Raw genomic sequence first — 23225 nt, forward strand, 5'->3', positions numbered from 1 at the left:
CCGACAAGGAAGTGCGAAAGGGGCCGTCCTCCAGCAATAACGGATTAAGTCTCCAGGTTGGCACCGGAGATGGCACCCGCCCCCAGTGTAAATCAAGTGTCAAAGTTCTGTGATCGGAGAAGGTTTTAGCCAGATAGTCTGAGGATGCGCATTTAGACACCAAGGAATTAGTACACAAAAATCTATCCAATCGGGTATGTAAGTTGTGTACCGGGGAATAGTAGGAATATTCTCTATGTGTCGGGTAGAGTGTTCGCCATATATCTGTCAGACGCCAGCCCTACATCCATGTCCTAAAAGAGTCCGCCAGTCTGTGAACACCTGTCGCCTGGAAGGGGGGGGGGGGGTGCGATCTTGTTCCAATCCCCCCCTAGAATCCAAGGGATATCCCCCCAGTCAGCCAGTGCCTGTCCCACCCTCGCAAGGAATGTGTCGTGTTCAAAGTTCGGGGCGTATATGCTGCCCAAAACTACAAGTGTGCCGTCCAGTTCGCCTTTCACTAGGATATACCTACCCTGGTCATCAACCCTCCTTTCCAGTTCCACAAAGGGAGTACCGTATCTCACCCAGATGGTAGCCCCCCTGGAGAAAGCGGAATATGTTGTAGAGAATACAATTCCCCTCCACTTCTTCCGCAGTGTGAGTGCCTCGGAGTGTGTTAGGTGGGATTCCTGTAGGAATACGATGTGGGAATGCTGTCCGAGCAAGAATGCATGCACTCTGTGTCCATTTTGTATAGCGCCAAGTCCCCGCACATTCCAGGTAGCAAGCCTATACTTCCCTACAGTGTCAGTCATATTCGGTGATAAGCGTCGCATCAGACTGTGCCCTTAGTTGTAGCACAAGTTTTATCAGTAATAAACCTGGAGACGTACTTCTGCCCATCCCAAACTCTTGTGGCGCAGCTAGAGAACATTGCTGTGCCGAACCATGAAATGTAAACCGTAACAATCCAAACAGTGGTGCATTCGCCATTGGGGGGGTGGCATAGCTTGGGCCCTGTCCATCTAGTCCTGCAGTGCTACTCTCCCGGCTCAACAGCGCCGCCAAGGAAGTCTGTGCACAATCTGTATGTCTCTCAGCGACCCCCAGAGGGGAGGAGGCGAAGTGGGGGCAAGGGGGGGGGGGGACAGGGAGGGGAAAGGGGGAGGAGGAGAGGGGGAGGGGGGAGAGAAAGAGGGGGGGGGGCTCGCATTCGCGTCCCTCCCACTCTATGTGCAATCGGGGGTCTCAGCTCGCAGAGGCCGTAAAGGACCAGATAAGAAAGTACAGCTATCAAGGGCCGAGCTCTCTGTCTTAGTGTGGGTTCAACCTCCAAGTGTCACAGGAGGAAGCGCCTCCCAAGTTGCAGAGTGTCCGCATCCCCCACCCCGCACCCCCCACCCCCCACCCCCCGCAAGCCACCATCAAAAGGATATCAGGAGGAGACAGAGTCTTAGGGCTCTCCAGGTTGAGCCTTTACTCCAGACCATTGTCCAGAATTTCGTCCGCCGCTCTCGGCATCACCGTTGGGAACAGTAACATGCTGTGTTCTGAGTCCGAATGTGGTGTACTGTCTTCCGTATCAGTGTTGATTAGTTCGTGGTCATCGCAAAAAGAGCCCACCATGCCGACTGCCGTCAGCTGGTCTTCCCTTTGTTGTGCGATAGAGGGCTTGCGTGGTCTGGGTTGCACCAACGATGTGGGTGAAGTCCTTCCTCTTCGATCCGAGCCGTTCCCGGACTCGCCGGGCGCCTCCCTCTGAGTTGACTCGACGCCCATCACCTCCAACCACTCCTCCGCGTCCGTAGGGCTCTCAAAGACGTGGGTCTTGTTGTCATAGATGATCTTGAGGCGGGCCGGGAATAACAGGGCGTACCGGAGATTTGTCTTCTGGACCCTTTTCTTGACCGCAAAGTAGGATGAACTTTGTCGTTGCACTTGATTAGTATAGTCCGGGTATAGTGAGATTCGCTGGTTTTCATATTCAATAAGCGATTTCTCCCGGCCTTTCTGCAGGAGCATATCCCTATCCCGGTAGTTTAAGATCTTGGCGATCAGCGGTCGCGGTGGCTGTCCCGCCCTAGGCCTTCCTGTAGGAATCCGGTGTGCCCGTTCCACACAGAAAAACGGCGACAGGCCCTCCGGGGCAACATGATCGCGGAACCACCGTTCAATGAACTCCGTTGCGCGGGACCCCTCACTGCGTTCCGGAAGCCCAATGACGCGGATGTTATTGCGTCGGTTACGCCCTTCAGCATCCTTCACGCGATCCATGAGGGTCGTCACTTGCTCCTGCAATTGCTTGATAGAGGTAGTGTGTTCCGCCACCGCCGGAGTTATCTCCGCCAACGTCACCCCTTGGTCCTTCACTTTGTCAGCCAGCTCGCCGTGGTCTGCCTTCAACAAAGAGAGATTTGTAGTGAGGGCGCCCAGTTGTGTTTCCACAGCCAGTCGAGAGTCTCTGATCTCTTGCAGGATCAAGTCCAACTTTTCAGCCTGCTGATTCCCGCCCGAGGCTTGTTCAATCGGGGTTATTCCGGATCCGTCTTGCATAGCCCCCGGGGCCGGTCCCGTGGTCACCGGTCCGTCCTTCCCATCTAGTGCTCGAGCTCCCTTCCGGACCATGGTTGCCCCAGTCAGGCACGGCCAGCCACCGGGAGTGCTCGTCCGCGTGTGGGGTACTCCAGGCAGCTCCTCGTCCCCTCCAGGCGTCCACCTCCTACCGGGTCCCCAGGTATTATGGTCGCCTCTATCCCTCTCCCACGAGTCGCGTCACCTCACTCCGCACTACCCCCGAGGTCGCAGCACAAAAGTCCAGGTGGTTCCGGTATCCCCCCGGCGTCTGCAAGCGGCGTGCACCTTCAGATTAGCTCACTGGGCGCAGAAGCTCTCCCGCCGGTCTCGACAGCCCCCAGAAGGATTCGGAGCTGCGGGGGGGAGGACCACTCAGGGGGAGAGAGGAGCAGGAGGAACCCGGGCTCGAAATCCGGGATCGCCCTCAGGTGGTGGCCCCCTCTTGCTCTCACACCCCCCGCCGGTCCAGCAAGCAGGATTATGGGGGTCACCTCCTCATCACCCCCCACCAGCTCTCCGCTATGCGGCATAGTTCAGGTGTCTTGTCGCGTGAGTGCGCGGCTTCTGGACTCCAGTCGCGCCCCCGCCCACGTGTCGTTCACCAAGGCCAGGGGGGGAACCATCCGTCAGGCGTCTTACCCAGCTAGTGGGGCCTCAGCTCTTCTCAGGCGACTCCAGTGGGCCGGCAGTCCGGCGGCGTCCCAGCCTCCGTTGTTTGGTCCCCCGAGGGCGGCGGCAATGAATGTTCCCAGTGTCTCTCGGTGGCAGTAGCCGCCCTGGCAGTCATAGGAGGGGGGGAGGGAAGGGAGAGGGAAGCTAAGCCAGGGGGGAGGGGGCAAGACGGAAGGCACTGGTCCACCTCACTCCCTCCCCCTCAGGGCCTACCGGCACTCCGCCACATCGATCGCGGTCCTCGCCGTCCCCGGGCCCTCGTCACCGTCAGGACCGCCAGGCTGCAGGGTAATCTCCCCTACGTGGGGCCGGCGGGAATCACAGGAGCCTCGGCCGAATCTCGCGGACCCTCCGCGGCACTTCCGGTCCGCCGCGTCCGAAGCTTCACGGCGGCTCCCTCAGCTACAGTCCCCGGCTGGTCACGCGGGGGAAGGCCGCACTCGGCGCAGGCGCGATTCTCAGAAATGCTCCGGAGCCTCCGCAGGTCCCCACGGCACAGGACTCACAGGCGGCGGTCGGTGTTTGGGCTCCCCAGAGGCCCTATCAGGATGTGAAATCCCCAGCGGCACCGGAGCACTAACAGGCTCCGTCCGCCATCATGGCTCGCTAGCCACGCCCCAGTAATTTTTCACTTGTGCTTCTTTAGGTGGATTTCAATTCTATGTCTTTGTGGAAGATCAACTAGAAGTCACTGAGGAGGCAGTATAATTCTATGTGAGAGACAAATGCCTCAATCCTCTCAAGAACCTGAGCCATGAATAATAAGCTCTAGCTGGATCTACAATTGGCTAGGATAAGTGACCTGATGTCTTATTTTCAAGATGAGCTTGATGATTGCATTATCTACATTTTTTGGGGCTTTTCCTGTGGCAACAGTGCAGTTGATGACCGCAATAATGAAGAAAACCAGATGGCAAACTAAAAGTGGATCCTTTACATTGCAAATGTTGGTGGCCAGTAATACCTATTAAAATGCAGATAGAATCGTGTTCCTTTCCTGGTGTTGGATGGGAAGAAACCCGTAGAGAGGCTGTGCTGTGGCTGAAGTGAGGACGTTTCTCATTGTGTGATTGGTCAATTCTGGAGAGGCTAGACAGTGGAGTTTCAAAGTTTTAAGTGCAGCGGCACAACAGCTGTGACACAGCTTTTGGGAAAGAGTCTGGAAAGAGGTAGACTGTAGTTTGAATGTCACCAGTGCATTATACAAGATTCCTTGGATGGGTTGTCCACTTGCAGTTCAATACTGTAGGATATATTTTCAGCCATTTGGAACTTGCATGTCCCCCAGCTTTTTTTTGTGGCAAGCCACCAAGTCAGTAGCAAACTTGCACCTTTTTCTTTTTGTTTAATTCTAACTTTCTGACCCACTCTTTCAATTGGAACAAATATAGTTAATCATACATTATCAGTAGCTTTGGCAAACTTCTGTGGTGCTAACTGCGAAAAGGCAGTGATAACACCATTTTCAATTACATCTGAAGTGCAAAGAAACAAGTTGGGAGTGCATTGCCGTGGAACCTAGTCAAAGGTGAGGGCTGTGTCTTAACCTTCTAGGGTCTAGAAATTTCCAAGAAAGTGGCCAGCAGAAGTAGCTAGAAATTTGAGCGCTAAACATAGCCAACCATCTAGGGACTAACATCTGGAGTGTGTTGGCTTGTCACCTGGCTGTGCAATGCTTAAGTTGTCTCTGTTCTCAGTTATATCATGAGTTTGTATGTTGGTGGGGTCACCAATAGACAACGATGCTCAATAGAAAAATTCTTAAAACAATGCACAAGTTGTTGGGCTACTTCAAATAGGTCTTTTGGAATGAGGACTATCCTCTCTGGAGGGTGGTAGACGTGTACTGATGCATGATGTGATCCACTAAGACAAGGCTAACAACCACAATAGGTGAACTGTGTTCCAGCAAGTGAATGGAGCAGCATTGAGTGGAACTGAAAAGCAAAGGGTGAGATGGCAGACATGCAAGCTAAAGAACAGTAGTCAAAGTATTAGATGTCAAAGGTATATGAATTCATATTTTAAGAGTCGAAGGACATAAAACCAGGTGTTTTTCAGCAACAGTGTAAACAAGCACTGGCAAAGCCAATAGGTCTGGCGTTGACGGCAAGGAATTTGGCCTTCTCAATGCTTGTTCAAAGGTTTTGCAATACTGTATTATTGGGGGGTCTACTTGCACCATGCCAATATAGAAGAAAACAACAGATGAAAGCAAAAATATTTTTTTGCCTCAAATGCAGACATTGCCATAGTAAGCCCCGTCAGTGATAGAAAGTACTTTGTGTGCGGGTGTTGTGAAAGAACAGAGTGCCATAACTCACAGGGAAGTTAGCCAATGGCTGTAGTGGGAAGACCCACGTACCCATCCTGTACGCCGTAGTGTGTGAAAATAAAACAATGAATGTCACAACAGACTAAGAGGCATGACTGAAAGCTCCTATGTAACATTTTAGTCAAATGAAACAGTCTTGTATAATACCATATTTAGCAAAGGATTAAGTCGAATGAACGGTAAAGTATTTCAAACATTAGGAGAGTGTTTAGTAGCAGTCAATGATTCATGCTTGTAATGGCAAAATAGATCTTAGCTCTGCAGAGTTAAAGTTATGAATTCATACAGTCCTGCATGCATTAATCCACAAATAAACAAAAATATTTTTGTTATATGACATATTTCTATTCTGAACACAAATATGCTACGAATTTAAAGGGAACGGCACATTTTAAAGTCGAGCATATGTACCAACGACCACATGTATGTAAAAGTTATTTTAGGCCCAGGCTGTGTTTGTGTTTCTGATCTTACATTCAGCGGGGCGGAGAGCTGAGCAGCTTCCGAAGTTCAGGAGCCTGCTCCCAGTGGTAGACTGAAGTATTGTCTCTCCGTTCCAGCTGTCCTCATTGACGGTGACATCTAGAACAAGATAAAGATGTCAGCAGAAGGCAACTATAATCATGCAAAACAATTCAGCTATTAGATAAGATCATTTCAACTTTTCTCTTACAAAAGGGTGGTGAAATTACATTTATTTGGCTTTTATATAGTGTTAATAGGAGGAACCAGGAATGAAGCAACTGATGCAGCCAATGCGTGCAACAGAGACTAAAATGATTAGGTTCTGTTGTAAACATTATGTTTTTCCACTGCTAAGAATGTGAAGACTTGCGAGAATATATCTCTTTTAAAGAAATGGCAAGTGATTGTGATTAGGCCACACATTCCTAGCATGTTCATCTATTCTGCAAATGTTATATAAAAGGGTGATCATTAAGCTAATGCAATAGATTGATTGATAGTTAAACATTTCTATTGAGCATACAATTATTAGGTGCAACTAATACATGGAGTTTCTGGAAAGCTGGGGACTGCAAGAACGCTTAGTCACCAGATGTTTACTGTTTATTTTAAAAAAAGTGTTCAGCAATTCAGCAATCTCCCGGGCTGAGAACTGGTCACTGCTTTTTACAACTCTGTCCAACAAACTCTTGGACTCACCATAAAACATGGTTGAGCCCAACACTGTTCAACAATTTCCCTGGATTAAACTCTGTTTAGTGGTTATGTTAACAGATTTCAACAGGTTCTTTGAACGAACACTATAGATCCTCACTTATAAGGCTATAGGTTAGAAAAAAGCTTCGTACCAGGGATATTAGACACGAAAGGCACAAACTCAGCACTGGTACCCACGGAAGGTTGCTGTGTCGCGAGTTGCCTTCATGGGTGACTTGCTGGTGGGGCCCTTATCTACAGCTTTTGAACCAGTTAGCAGGTGAGTTTAACTGACTGAACATTAAGTATGTAAGCTAATGCTACCCACCTTGAAACTCCGAATTAGGCAGCTTATCTACTAATCACTTCAAAAATACTTTATTCGATTATAGACATAATCATAGAAGTACATATGCAAACAAGACATACCAACAAAAACACTATTTAAAAATTGTATATTTTTAAAACGTTTATAAAAGCATTAAACCTCAACATCTCATGAACAAGTTAGAAGAAAGTGCTTAATCTTAAGAGTACTGCCAAACATAGTTAAAAAAATATATATTTAAAAGAACATAAGACCTCAGCATATCAAAGCTGATTTTAAAAATGATTCTACAGCATGACAAATTTCAGCCTGGTATAGTAACTGGGAAAACAGAGGGCAGGTCTGCATTCCCTAAAAATTACACCTCCTCAACAAGAGGTTTAAAAAATGCCTCGGTAAATACAATTACATCTGCAGAAGAACAAAAGGTGCAATACGGATTGGGACGAATGCCCATCACAAGGGCAGAAACAAATGGAGGCTATACCCTCAGCCGCTTCATTTAATAATAGAAAAGAAAGAACTTAGGTCACTGGGATTTGAAATGTCTCGTATATATGACCAGGAGTGCCTCTCGCAAAAAACCTCAGTGTCCCATTTGACCTTGGCTTGGGAAAATGATCTACAATATCTTTATGTGGACAGATTACAGAGCTACTGTTTAAGGTGTGAAGTGTTAAGAGTGCGAATTGGGATAAACCCCTGCTACGCAAATAAAGCGGTTAAAAATGTAATGATAGACAGTAACGGTAAATGCACTTGTACTTTAGGTACCACCTGTGATATTTTACATATTTTATTAGATTGTATGTAGTTTTTAGATATACGAAGGGAGTTTCTAAGCCCGGTTTTTAAAATATATGGGATCAGGAATAGGATGCAAGCTGTTAGCCTCTTAGTGGAAATCACAAACTTAGATATAGCCTGTGTCTTGGGGAAATTTATGAATAAAGTTAAAGAGGTCCTCAAATGTACAGAGTAAATGATGGAAGCGGAACCATTAGGATAATACGAGATTTAGCAATTAAAGGATAACGGTACTGTAGGTGATACACAAGAAGGACTGGATGCACAGTGCACAGCCGTAGTGACGCCGGAGTCACGCCAGAGTCCAGCCCGTCTGCGCCCGTCAGCGTCCCGGAAGCGGTCGGAGCGGCGGGAGGTCTGGATCTGGTGGACCGATTTTCACCTGGTGCCATTATGGTCTGCTATACATCTTCGCAACTGCGGTCCTTACAAAAGGTATTGTGTGTTTGCTTTAAGGTGTTTCCTGGTCGCCATAGGGGCAAGAGGAGATGCCCGGGCTGCGGCTGGTCGCCAGGCAATGCTCCACGGACACTCCCTGATCGGAAGATGGCCTCTGTGAAGCATCTTTGTATGCTGTTAAACACCAGGTCAGTGCGTAGTCACGCTCAGGAGCTCTTTGACCTCTTGACCACGGAAAAACCGGTGTGCCTGATGCTAACAGAGACCTGGCTAGGAGCTTCCTCCAATCCTGATATCGCTTTGGCGATCCCTCCAGAATATAGTATTTATAGGCAAGATAGACTGGAAGGAAGGGGCGGTGGTGTAGCACTCGTGGTGAAGTAATCTGTCGTATGTTCAATTATTCCCACTGAAGCTATCAAAGGGTCTGAATCCCTGGCCTTTTCTCTTTCATTGGCGCCGCATCAGTCAGTGAAAGGGCTGTTAGTGTACAGACCCCCTGGTCAAGTGGGTTCTTTCTTCGATGAGCTCCAGTCTGTCATGTCCACATTGGTTATGAGAGCTGACCACTGTATTTTGGCTGGAGACCTCAATTTTCATATGGACGAGGCTTCAGACCCAGACGTGATTAAACTATCCGGCATCACGGCCCCCCTGGGCCTAGCCCCCTATCTCTTTGAACCAACACATGATAAAGGCCATACTTTAGATCAGGTCTTCTCTACGTCCCCCATAGAGGTGACGGCACTCTTGCCGGTCCTGTGGACAGACCATCAGTTGGTCAACTTTTACATACTGGGCAATAAGAAGCCCCTGAGCAGTGCCCCTAGACAGCAAGGATCAACGTCAAGGGCATACCATCGGGTGACTCCAGAAATGTTGACGCAGGCACTGTGCGAACATCCTTGCCCTCTTACGGGGGTTTTGGATAGGGACCTGGAGTCCTTGCAGGCCTGGTTTGTGGACAGGCTGAATGACCTGGCCCCTTTGAGGGCCCCTCGTTCACTGCCCAAACGGGTCTCTGCTCCTTGGTTCACTGAAGCGCTGCTTGCCTCCCGAAGGCAGTACGACCCAGCTGCCAGACTCGAATATAGAACCGTGGTTAAAGCCTATCATCGAGACATTCTCCTCGAGAAGAAGAGCTACTTTGCTAGGAGGATTGAGGATGCCTCGAATTCCTGCAAAGAGATCTTCACGATCGTTAGGGAATTTATTGCCCCACGGTCGAATGTGACCCAGACTGCCCCCACCGGGACGTGGGCATCGGATCTAGCATGCTTCTTTACCACAAAGATTACGCTGATTCAGGACTCTTTTCCATCGAGGCCGGCCGTTGCCTCCCCTTGTTCTGAGGTTGGACCAGTTCCATCGGTTCCCCAAGGGCCAGTCCTGACAGACTTTCCGCCTATTTCAACTTCTTCGTCACTGACATTCTTGGCCAATCTTAAATCTGGATCGCCGCTCGACCCATGTCCGGCCAAATTTTAGGCGAAGATGGCGGCAGTGGTAAATCCGCTGGTCAATCCCCTCCTGAATCTCTCTTTGAGCCAGGGAGTGGTCCCTTTGGCTTGGAAACAGGCCATGGTCATTCCCCTTATTAAGAAGCCTGGTCTAGATCCCGAGGTCTTGGCCAATTACAGACCTATTTCTCTCCTTCCTGCATTGGCTAAAACACTGGAGAAGCACGTGCATAATGTACTTTCTAATTTTCTGGAATCACACGATCTGCTTCATTCCACTCAATCGGGCTTTCGCCCTAATCTTAGCACTGAGACGGCGCTGCTGGAGGTGTCTGAGGCCATCAAGGAGACGCTGGACTCGGGTGGTGGAGCCATGCTGATAATGCTTGACTTGTCGGCGGCCTTCGACACCGTCCCCCATGAGGGTTTGCTCGTCACACTTCATGAGATCGGTCTGAGGGGGACGGTGCTTAGCTGGTTTACATCTTTTCTGGCCGGCCGCCGACAAACGGTCTGGGCCTCCTTCAGCTCTGCTGAGATGCCGCCATTGGGAGTCGGAGTCCCGCAGGGCTCTGTATTGAGCCTGACTCTCTTTAACATCTTTATGACCCCTCTGGCAGCCCTGGCTGAGTCTTTCGGGGCCCAGATCGTATCCTACGCCGATGACACCCAGCTGCTCTTTACCTGTCGGAAAGGAGAGGATTTTGATGGAGAGAGTATCCGTGAGTGCCTTGGGGCTGTTTTTAAATGGCTCCAACTGAACAGCCTCAAGTGCAACTCAGATAAATCGGAGGTGCTCTTCTTCGGCTGTCAATCCGATCCGGACTGGCAGGTATGGTGGCCTGCTGACATGTCTCCTCCGGTGCGGTCGTCTCAGTTAGCTAAGAATTTGGGGATCAAAATTGACAATGGCCTGACTTTAAGATCTCAGATCCTTGCCCTCACTGGCACCTGTTTTGGTCTTCTCCGTATGCTTCGGAAGTTTTTCCCTTTGCTTTCTGAGGACCACAGGAGGACTTCGGTACAGGCCTTGATAGGTTCAAGATTGGACTACTCCAACGTCCTATATCTTGGCCTGCCGGAATATCTCCTGCAACGAATGCAGGTGGTCCAGAACACGGCAGCGCGTGCCATTTTCGGCCTGCATAGGCGAGTCAGAGTTTCTGGCTTGTTGCAGTCTCTTCACTGGCTGCCTATCCGGAAGCGGATAGTTTTCAAAGCCTTAACTCTTGCGCACAAGGCCTTTTATGCCACAGGGGCTAAATACCTTCAAAGGAGGCTCGTCTTCTATCGCCCTTCTCGATCTCTGAGATCAGAGTCGATGTTTCTTGCCACTGTTCCTCGTGTGAGGAAGGCCCGAATTGGAGGTCGGTCCTTTACGTTCCGGGCCCCTCAGCTTTGGAACTCCCTGCCCCTGACATTGCGCAGCACCTCAAATCTGTTGGCCTTCAGGAAGGGCCTAAAAACTTGGCTTTTTGCCTCCTAGATTTCTTTATTCTGTTGATCCTGTTCTCTTTTAATCTGTGTGTTGTGTTTGTCTTTTTCAGGCTGTCAATAAAGCGCCGGGACACTCTTTTGAGTAGCCGAGCGCTATAAAAGACATAAATAATATAACATAACATAACATAACAAGAATGAATTATTTGATTTTAAAAAAAAGTATGATGATATTGCCTTTTAATTTAAAGGAAATGTGTCATTTAGGTATGAAGAAGATGACTACACTTTTTATGAAACTGACTTGTCTATGCTTTTTAATCAAATGATATGCTGCTAATTGTATACCTTTATGGTTGTAAAAAAACAAATAAAGTTTTAATGACTGACTGACAAGGGCAGAAACAAATGGAGGCCTTGTTGTATTGGATCGAGGGAAGCACAATTGAGAGTGTCTGATCCCCAATCTAAAAAGTGTCAACAGGGCCATGTCCCACTGGCAATTATGAGCGAGTAAGGATCTGGGCCTGGCGGTGTGTTAGGCACCACATATTCCCTACTAGAATGTTTTTTCGATGCCTCCTGCTCTCTTTCAGTTTGCCTGTTGGCCAGAAATGCAGATTTTTCCAAGGATCCAGCTAGGTTGCAAATAACAGAAGGACTATAATAGAGGTGCTAAAGCCCCAAGTCTTCCAAGACTCCTTTCACATAAGCGAGCCAAGGTATGTCCGTAATTCAAAGGGTAAGGGGACAGTTTGATAGAATTCACAAAAAAACAGATGTCCAATTCCTCATGACATACATAACTGGGGCAAATGTGGGAGGCATAGGACACGGCGGAGACCGCAATGCTCCTCCATTTGTAAAGTGCATCTATTAGCGTACCCCCATACTCCAGTTCAGCCCTATATGAAGCTACTGGCACAAACGGTCAGAAAAATATCAGGGGACGAAGTAGTCAGCTACCAATTATTGATGAAATGTTGAAGAAAGCGCCCATAGATGCTTACATTTTTGGCTGCGACTTGAGAGGCTTCTGATCTCGGAAAATGACGAATCGAAAACTATCCTCAGTAGGGAAAATTGTATACCCTCTGTAAACTATTGCCCTTAATGTTAAAGTTTCTCAGACTTTTCCAAGTGGAGCTGCGTAGCCTGCATGCTAAGATTTGAGATTTAAGAGAATTGGTTCCTAAAACTAAATCAAAAAAGAAACCGGACAAGGATGTCACCAGTCCCTTCAGGATTCTTGGAATGTGCACCCACAGAATTGAGGTGTATGCATACAGAAGACCAGGAATCAACTAATTTTGACTCTTGGTACATCACTAATTTTGACTCTTGGTGCATCTGGGACACTCTGAACCAAGAAATATGAAAATGTACAGAAACAACAAGATTGGTGCCATTACACAACCCTGGTGGGGTTGTATGGTGGAACCACGCATGTGATTACTTTGCATGCCTTAACAACGCTGTCTTTACCACAACTGCGTCTTTACCAAACATACCTTTACCACGCATGCCTTACAACAAAATTCATTGTAAAGGCATGATTGGAAAAGGTGAAGGAGTGGTAAAGGTTACAGCCTAGCCCCATGTCCTGAGCCCTAAAACCGGCCCCCAGCCCTTAAAACTGCCCTGACTCCAGCCCTTAAAACACCCCATCCCCCCACCCTGAGCCCTAAAACCTGCCCCTTACCCGGAGCTTTAAAACCGCCCGTCCCTAAAACTACCTTGACCCTCCCCACCCTGCGCCCTATAACCCGGCCCCAGCCCTGAAAACGACCCCAACCACAACCATGCCCAAAAAACTACTCACCAATCCGCAGGCAGGAAAGAAGGAAGGAAGCAGGAAGTATGGGCAGAAAGACTCCAACACCTCCCACCCTCCACCCATTTACTTCAAGTCTAGAGTGCTGACTCTCTTTACCACGCTAATGCCTTTACAATGGCAAAGGTATGCGTAGTAAAGATATATGTGTGAAAAAGGCATATGCGTAATAAAGGTATGTGTGGTAACGCTTGCATTCTTACGGCACGCATGGTTCCAACAAGGTTGTTAATGCCATTTGCCCAGTTCCAGACTCATTGCTCCAGGCGGAATGTCTCCCTGAATTAATGAATGAATGTATGACGGAATTTGTAAAGCGCCGGAATCGTCCCCAAAGGGGCATCTCTGTGCTAGAGCAGCAGGAATGCACAGCCAGTGACATCAGTTACTGAAGAGTTCTGTTTTCATGAGTTTCCCGAAAAGGAGGAGATTTGAGCACTTACGTAGGTGTACAGGTAGTGAGTTCCAGTACCATGGAGCAAGCAAAGAAAAAACTTTGCCCCCCCCCGCACAAAGTTTCCTGTAAAACAAGAAGAGCTTTCTCCACTGAACAAAGAGATCTGCCAGGTTGATAACAAATACATTTTTCAGGAAGATAGCTAGGACCTCTGCCATTAAGTGCTTTATGAACAGAACAGCAGATTTTGAACTTAATTCTTTGACGGATGGGTAGCCAATAAAGACATTTCAGCAATGGATGGGAGGCTGTTCTGGGGGGCATATTGAGAGCCAAACGGGCTGCTGTGTTCCGAACTACCTGCAGCCTATTCAGCAAGGATTTATTTGCGGCGGCTAGAAGGGCATTAGAATAATCGAGGCAACTGATTACCAAAGCTTGAATCAGAGTCCAGCGTACAGATGGAAGAAGAAGATGGAATACTCTATGTAGAAGACGCAACGTCTGGAAACAAATACCTGAAATGGCCACTACTTGATCTCTCATAGTAAGAGAGTGGTCCAAACGGACACCCAAGTTTGTTGCCATCATTTTAGGGGTTGGGAATAATCCCAGCTCGAGTGGCCACCAATCTGAAGACCACAAAGTTTGAGCGCTACCAAATAGTTAAATTTCAGTTTTATCAGTATTAAGCTGGAGGAAGTTATCCGTCAGCCAGCCAAAAATGGCTCGCATACCATCTGCGAAGAGAGATTTGGTTGAGGCTATACTAATATCAAATGATAAAATAAGTTGACTATCATCCGCATAAGAAAAGGGAGTGAACCCATGATCCCTAATGATCTTAGGAAGAGGGGCCACAAACCCATTAAACAGGGTAGGGCTAAGACAGGAACCCTGTGGTACCCCTTTTGTGAGCTCCATGATCTGCAAGCGACAAGGACCCAGGTTAACTATTTGGGTGCGCTGGTCTAAAAGATTCGAAAGCCATTTTAAAGCAAGTCCATGGATTCCTATCTCATTCAATATATGGAGTAACTTATGATGAGACACCGTGTCAAAAGCTGTGGACAAGTCCAACAGCACTAACAGCATCAACTTATTGTTGTCAAGGGAAAGTTTGATACAGCCTGTGTCATCTATGAGAGTAGATTCAGTGGAATGCTTGGTCTGAAACCGGACTGTGATTAATCTAGGCAGCATTTGGATTCTATGTACTCCATAAGCTTTGGGTCAATTTATCCTTCAAGGAGTTTACTCATAAGCAGAAGAAGCGAAATAGGGTGCTAATTCGCCAGTTCCGCTGCGGATACATTTGCCTTCTTACAGATCGGAAGCACTTATGCCACCTTCCATTCATGTGGAAATTTCCCTTCACTCAAAGATAAATTTAGTATAGTGCAAATGGAAGGGGCTAGTTGCGGAGCTAACAAGGCAAACAGATTAGCAGGCATAATATCACTTCCACTTTTGATACCTGCAGAGCAGGAAAACTTTCTAAGCAGGCATCTTTCTCCCTGAGAGACGTAGAAAGTAAGGCAGTAATATCCTGTGTGTCAGAAAATCTGGGAAATTTATCATATATTTTATTAATCTTTTCTTCAAAACAGTTGGCAATATTGTCACATAATACTTGAGAGGGAGGAATCTGATTAATACAGGCAGTCGGGTTGGTAAAAGATTTAATAACTTTATATAGTTAATTAGAAGAGTTGCCTACTTAGTTTAATCTAGTGGTAATATAGGCTTTCCGGGCTTTTTTAATATTCTTGTAGGAAGATTTATTTACCTTCAGTAACGATATATCTAGCAGAGACACAGTTTAGCCGCAGATTCCTTAACTTAGAATATCTCCCCAGGCGTCAGACTGGATCTGGAAAATCTTTTTTCCCCAGCAATACCTCTGCAAGCTGGGAGGCAGCGTCACCCGGCTCCGTCCTGAGGTCGTCCACGGAAGTGACGTCAATGGAGCCATATGAGCCCCTCCCGGCCTGCTGACGTCAGTTTTCCAAAGTAAACTTTCCGCGTCACAGCGCTGAGCCATGACAAAAACTGTGATAGCATAGGAACAGTGTGTAATAAAAGATAAAATCGTTGAAACAAAAATAAGTAACATAGAAAATGAGAGTCAAATCATGTAGAATAATAAATAGTAAATTGAGAAGCACCCAGTTCCATGAGGGAACTGAAGGGAGCCCACAGTGCACTTGCTACAAGCAAGGGTATACATGCCATGCGCGCCCCATCTGGAAGGGGTACCGGCTGCAGCACAAAAAAGATATGACAAGCCAGTCCCAGCCGCCGTCACCACAGTAGATAGGGTAAAAGAAACACTACTTTGAAGCAACAGGTTGCAAAACAAGTGACTAGAAGTGAACGACCCGAAGAAGGTACACTACACCCACACTTCTGAGATCGAGGGACCAAGGAGAACCCAACCAAACCGACTGCCATTGAGGAAGGAGGCACAGGCGTGGGTGGTGAGAGGGAATGAAAAACATAAGAAATCCTTGCATGAAGAACACAGGTGGAGCAACTTGAGAAGGCTGTGAAAAGCAGCTTGTGAACATAAGGTGAACCACCTAAAAAAAACATGGATGGAGTGGGAAGCCAAAGGCCTCGACAGCCGACCAACACCCCCTGCACCAAGGAAGGTGCAAGAACACGCCATCAACGAAACACTAAGACAGAGATGAGGCCGACTGGCCCCACGCAGAACAACAGACCCTATCCCAGAAGGAGGTGTGAGAACACACCTCCAGAAGACCAAGGCCACCGGAAAGGTGGGGGGCTAGGTAGAATACACCACCTGAAAAAGTCTTCGCAGAGTGGGAGGATGGGCGGGCATTAAGGAATCTGCAACTAAACACTATACATCGTTACCGAAGGTAAGTAACTCTTACATCTGATAGAGACATCAATCCAGAGATTCCTTAACTTAGACTAGATACCAAAGCCATACCCTATAGGAGGAGGGTCTGCGAGACAACCACCAATTTCTAAGAGAACCGATTCGCCCAAAAACTGATGAAACATGGTGGGAACCGTAATGCCTGGGCAACTGACATGACACCCAGAAACCTCCGTAAGGAACAAGAACAAGGGACAGCAAAGACACCACAATCCCGTGTTGGACTGGGTAAGACCTGTGTTGTGCACACACAGTTGAAAGGTCAGTGTCAAAGTAAAAAACAATGGAGTGACCCCTACAAGTAGGAGCCTTGCACCAGGCCCTATGATCTATGAGGAGGAAGGCCCAAAGGGGCCAAACAACGTGACAACGATAGAACCTACCGACGGTGCGTGGCTTGGACGGCGCTGGTAATGGCCGCCTAGCCTTCTCGCTGCTGCACAGGGGAGCGGACTTCGAGATCCTAGGGACGCTAAAATAACTTTGAAGCCGAACCGATGGAAGAATGAGGCTTCGGACGCGCTGAGGCACACTCGGTGTAATTTTGGGCGTCTAATTCCCACTGGATACACCTTTATTATCAACTTGTGCCACGCGACCGAAGATGTATCCCTGAGCGGCGCTCTAGTAAGCGGCACGTCTCACAGCGAGCAACGGCGGATCTAAGTGTCTCACAAAGAGAAGAGGTGAGCCTTAGAGGTTACTCTAATCGATGCTTGGCTCTCCGGTGGGGGATATCTTCATTTAACCGGTGTAGTGCATAATTACCGGCGACTCCTTATGCCCGACTGCCTGCCTGACCCTAAGATGGCCGCCTGCTATCAGCCCCGATTGTAAATCACTCTAAATGCACTGGATCACCGCAATTACCCAGCGGATCACTCCAAAGGCATGGCGACTTCACCCTGCACCTTTATGAGGGAGTCCCTTGATTATGAGAGAGCACTTTAACCAGCGTTTGGACCAAAACTTGGAGGAGCCTACCTTCACTAACGCCTGACCCCAAAATGGCGACTATGCTCAATTCTACTGACTTTTTGGGCGCGAAACAGCAATGCGAGGTGGAATCTATGTACTTTGAGCATTAGGCGTTCTTTGTACAATCAGCCCTGCAGTCTCAGACTGCTGTAGCTCACCCTACCATCTCTTTGTCACAAGCCCACAAGTAGTGCAGGTCAAAGGAACATTACATAACATTCAAAACTGTTCTTTTCTGAGAAGTGCTAACTTACTGCACATTCCATTTGAAAACCAAGCTCAAGCACAAGAGAATCGACCCTTACCTGGAGCACGACGTCGCTACCTGACAGACCTCCGATACCTACGACACAACCTTGGGGTCTCTGATAGTCAGCCTGACTCGGCCAGCGCTCTGACACCCTACAGGTCACCCTGTGATTTCTCGCAAGCTGGAAGGCAACCGCAATAACTTCAATGACTTCAACCACACACAAATCTCCTTCAAAATGGCGGACAGAGATGAGAAAAAGAACAACAAAAGGGTGAAGCCGGAACCCTCACTGTTGGACTCTCCTATTAAATCAAGGGCGGACGTCAGTAGGACCCTAGAGGTAATCCTGAAAAAACTAGCAGAAGTACACGACCTAGCAAAGTCAACCAAATCCAACACTGACCCTATGCAGCTGGAACTTACTGCAATTAGAGCTGACATGAGCTCTGTACACAAAAGCATAGATGAAGCGGAACAGAGAATTAGTGATTTAGAAGACAAATCCAATACTGCATCCACTTCCATACAGCAACTCCAGGGATCAACGGACCAACTCAGACGCCAAGTAGCGGAATTGGAGGACAGAAACAGAAGGGGCAACGTGCGCATTTTTGGAATCCCAGAAAATGCAGAGAAAGATGCAAATTCCTGTGTAGACTTTCTAGAAGCTTGGATTCCGAAGATAACAGGGATTTCCTTCCACCACGAGTTTGAACTCGACAGAGCCCACAGAGTCCCCAGCTACATTCCTCACGGCTACAGAGGCCCGCGTCCACTAATATGCAAACCACTGAGGTACCAACATACGGAAGCTATACTTCAATTCGCAAGACGCAATCACAAAATCACTTGGGAGGGCCATAATATAACTTTCACCCAGGACTACTCGAAAGACACACTCGAAGTCCGGAAGGGCTTCCTGGCCCTGAGAGAAAAACTTAGATCGAAAGGCATTCAGTACTCCTTTGTTGGTCCGGCGAAATTCAGAATCACCATACAGGGCAAACCGAAATTCTTCACGGACCCCAACGCACTGGCACAATTCATCGGAGATTCTCCAACGCAGAGTATGGACTCCTCCGACCATACAGGAGGAGGAATCGCTATCGTCCATAAGAAATCAATCCGCATCTCAACCAGCTCTGACGCCAACCTCGCTAACTCCGAACACCTTCACTTCCAGATCCACATCGACCCCAAAACCACACTCCGAGGCACCCTCCTCTACAGACCACCAGGACCCCGCGCAAAATTCAGTGAAGACATCACGGACTTCATCACCCCACACGCGCTCCCCTCCAAAGACTACATCCTTCTGGGAGACCTCAACTTCCACCTTGAAAAGATCAACGACCGCAACACCGCCATCCTCTTGGATAACCTCGCCAACCTCGGACTTAAACAACTGGTCACTTCCCCCACCCACATCGCAGGTCACACACTCGACCCCATCTTCACCTCCAGCAACCATGTCTCCTTCAGCCACACTACGGATCTCCTCTGGACTGACCACAGCTGCGTTCACTTCACCTACAACAAGCCGAAACCCATCATCCACCTCCAACCAACTCTACAAAGAAACTGGAACAAAATCACCACGGAGCTGATCTCCACATCGCTCCTTCAAACCTCCCCAGCCCTCTCTTCTAACGCCAACTAAGCCGCCTCCAACCTCACCCTTTGGTTATCCAACACCGCCGACACCTTGGCAACACTGAAAAAACGTCAACACAAACTTGGCATCAAGAAGGCCTCTTGGTTCAACGATGACCTCAAGAAGTCCAAGAAACTGTGCCGCTCCCTTGAAAAGGCCTGGAAAAAAGACCCATCCACCAGCACCAAGGACGCCTTCAAAAGCGCCATCCGTACTCACCACCAAATGATCCGAAAAGCCAAGAAAACAGCACTCAAGGATCGACTTGACAACAACGCCCACAACAGCAAGGAACTTTTCAACATCGTCAAGGAATTTTCCAACCCCTCGGCCAACTCCAACGACATCACCCCCTCTCAAGCCCTCTGCGATTCCCTAGCCTCTTTTTTCCACAACAAGATTGCTGACATCCACAACAGCTTTGACAACCAACCCGGAAGCCAACCCTCCCTACCATCAGATGACCATCTTCCCCCCGTTAACACCCTTAACGCCTGGAACCCAATCTCCACTGAGGACACCATCCGCCTGATGAATTCCATCCACTCTGGATCCCCCACAGACCCATGCCCTCACCACATCTTCAACAAAGCAGACTCCATCATAGCTCCGCACCTCCGAGACGTCATCAACTGCTCCTTCAACTCCGCTACCTTCCCAGAACACTGGAAACACGCTGAACTCACCGCCCTTCTGAAAAAACCAACAGCAGACCCCACCGAACTCAAAAACTACCGCCCCATCTCGCTTCTTCCATTCCCGGCCAAAGTCATCGAGAAAGCTGTCAACAACCAGCTCGCCGCCTTCCTCGAAGCCAACAAATCACTCGACCCCTCACAATCTGGCTTCCGAGCCAAACACAGCACTGAGACCGCCCTCATCGCAGCAACAGACGACATTCGAACTCTACTGGACAATGGAGACACAGTCGCCCTCATCCTCCTCGACCTCTCTGCAGCCTTCGACACAGTCTGCCACAGCACCCTTTTACAACGCCTCAAAAACATCGGAATCCAAGGAAAGGCACTGGAATGGATCACCTCGTTCCTCACCGGAAGAACCCAGAGAGTCCGTCTCCCACCATTCAAGTCAGAGGCCTCTGAAATCATCTGCGGCGTACCACAAGGATCCTCACTCAGTCCCACCCTCTTCAACGTATACATGAGCCCCCTCGCGGCCATCGCCCGCCAACACAACCTCAACATCATCTCTTACGCGGATGACACTCAACTGATCCTATCTCTCACCAAGGACCCCAGCACCGCCAAAACTAACCTACACGTAGGAATGAAAGAAGTCGCCGAATGGATGAAACAAAGCCGTCTGAAACTGAACTCAGACAAAACAGAAGTCCTCATCTTAGGTAAATCCCCCTCTGCATGGGACGACTCCTGGTGGCCGGAAGCCCTCGGAAATGCACCCATCCCGACAGACCACGCACGGAACCTTGGCGTCATCCTGGATTCCTCACTCTCAATGAACAGACAAGTCAGCGCCGTATCCTCTTCCTGCTTTAACATTCTTCGCATGCTCAGAAAAACATTTCGCTGGATCCCCTCCGAAACAAGGAAAACAGTCACCCACGCTCTAGTCACGAGCCGACTGGACTACGGAAACACCCTCTACGCAGGTACCACCGCTAAACTCCAGAAGAAACTACAACGAATCCAAAACGCCTCAGCCAGGCTCATATTAGACATCCCACGCAACGAACACATCTCTGGTCACCTTAAAGACCTCCACTGGCTACCCGTCAATAAGAGGATTACTTTCCGTCTGCTTACCCACGCACACAAATCACTCTACGACATCGGACCAGATTGCCTCAACTCTCGACTGTCCTTCTACACCCCCTCCCGCCAACTTCGCTCTTCCAGCCAAGCCCTCGCCACTGTACCTCGCATCAACAAGACCACCATGGGAGGCAGATCCTTCTCATACCTGGCTGCCAAAACATGGAACTCACTCCCCGCTTACCTTCGCCTCACCCAGAATCACCTAGCGTTCAGAAAGCAGCTTAAAACGTGGATTTTTGACAAATAATCCTCCTCCCCTTCCTAAGCGCCTTGAAACCCTCTGGGTATGTAGTGCGCTATATAAATTTTATGACTTGACTTGACTTGACTTGACTTGACTTGACTTGTCCAACGGCTCTTCAAACAAACGGAAGACCAACTCGCAAGAAAATATAAACTCGGGTTCTGGTCATGGGTGACTCTAAGAGACCAATCTCAAGCCTCTAACTTGAAGTTCATAGTGTTCTCATTGTTCAGTATCTTTTACAGTAGATAGTAAGTCGAAATAGTCTTCACCCTTGAGCAGCCGATCATTCTGCTGCCTCTTCCACTCCAGTTTCTGTTGATGCTTTGAATTGATCTGATTGACTGCGTCAGGTAAGACCGCTCAGTGCTCATACCGAGGTCACCTGCACATCCACTAATATCTTTATCAAGTGTTTTAGAATGGAACTCGCTTTGTGCTCTTTAATCCGAAGCCGGGGCGTATGCTCTGCTTCATCACCTTTGACACCATGAACATACCAAGGTCTCAGTGATTCTCAGAGACTATATGTGTACCTGTAGAAAGTCCCCTCATATCATCTTGTCTTTTGATTGCGCATACCTTTTGATTACACATGTTTTACACATATAAATATACACAGTATGCGTGTCTAACTAGTCATGTTCAGGTACCTTTTCCTTATTACTCTTATTGAATATGTTCTTAAACTTCACTGCTTAGTTAAGTTTCATGATCACACGACTTATCAGTGTCTCGAACACTGCTATATACTGCTTACTACATACAGCTATCGTATATTGTTAGTTACCTGTTCCCTGTTACACCCACCATTCTAATCCCTTCCTGTGCCGCAGATGGATGGCAATGCCGTCGCAGTTCCCAAGTTCTTTTGAGAGGGGAGGTGGGAGGGGGGAGGGGAAGAGAGGGAGGGGTGAAGGGGGGAGGGGGAAGGGGGTAAGGGGGGAGAAGGGGAAGAAAAAAATCTGGTTTGTTTCAGCATGCTTTTTTTATCTGAGGTTAATGCTTTTTCTCAACTATATGTCTGCAAAAGGACTGCTTTCCGATAGTCCATGGGGGCCCTCGCAGAGTACACACAGGGACCTAACCTATCGTGCTACTAGTCTATCCACAGTAATAGCCTACAGTACCATGTTCACCACAAACCCGAAATACGTCTGTTTAACCGACACCATTGTAACAGCAATACACGCAAGACAGTACAGAAGCAATAAAGCAGCTTACTCATTCATACTCAACACACACCCACCACCCTCTAACCGACTCTTCAACAATATAACGCCTGACCAAGAGCGACACCATAGTAACCAATGACTCGTAATACATCTATCTCGGAGGGCCTTAATATTGTTTCCCTCAATGTTAAAGGTCTCAATCATCCGGTCAAGAGGAGAAAAGTTATGGAGTATCTGGCCAAATCCAAGGGTGACATCCTACTCCTGCAGGAGACTAAACTGTCAAAAGATGACGCTGACTTTATAAACCAATATTGGATATCTCACAATCTTTGCCCTCCAGCAGTTAGCAAAAAGAGGGGGGTTCTTACACTAATAGCTAAGAAATCCAACATCTCCGTAGTTTCACACACTCACGATAATAACGGCCGCTTCGTCATGGCACACCTTCAAAGAAACGAAGATCATATCCATGTCTTGAACGTTTATGGCCCCAATAATGACGATCCAGAGTTTTGGGATTCACTTACCCCGACCCTAGATTGCATACCCCAGGGAGAACTACTAATTATGGGGGGTGATTTCAACCTGCCACTAGACCCAATCACCGATCACCACTCAAATTGCACCTACCACCCTACACGTTCACATACTAGTTTACGCCGCCTATGCTCCAGATTCAACTTATACGACTCATGGAGACTCCAACACCCTGACGGCCGAGATTACACCTTCTACTCGCCTCCTCACAATTCCTACTCAAGGATAGATTATATCCTCATTAATAGCCCCTTCACTCACCTCATCGAAGAAACCAGTATTGCCCCT

At 48.2% G+C, this 23225-nt stretch overlaps 1 protein-coding gene across 2 annotated transcripts in view; it reads right to left on the reverse strand.

Moving 5' to 3' along the window:
* SHLD2 (shieldin complex subunit 2) overlaps window positions 1–23225 on the reverse strand; it is a 1133281-nt gene that overhangs the window by 646784 nt on the left and 463272 nt on the right. For both annotated transcript variants that reach the window (XR_015295898.1, XM_086922015.1), the window contains exon 3: window positions 6038–6145. Coding sequence is in view for 1 of the 2 variants with exons in the window: in XM_086922015.1 (XP_086778141.1) it covers window positions 6038–6145 (108 nt within the window). In the remaining variant the exon portion in view is untranslated. The remainder of the gene's footprint in view (window positions 1–6037; window positions 6146–23225) is intronic.

Source organism: Lissotriton vulgaris, chromosome 5 (genome assembly GCF_964263255.1).
Source record: "Lissotriton vulgaris chromosome 5, aLisVul1.2, whole genome shotgun sequence".
Taxonomy (NCBI): domain Eukaryota; kingdom Metazoa; phylum Chordata; class Amphibia; order Caudata; family Salamandridae; genus Lissotriton; species Lissotriton vulgaris.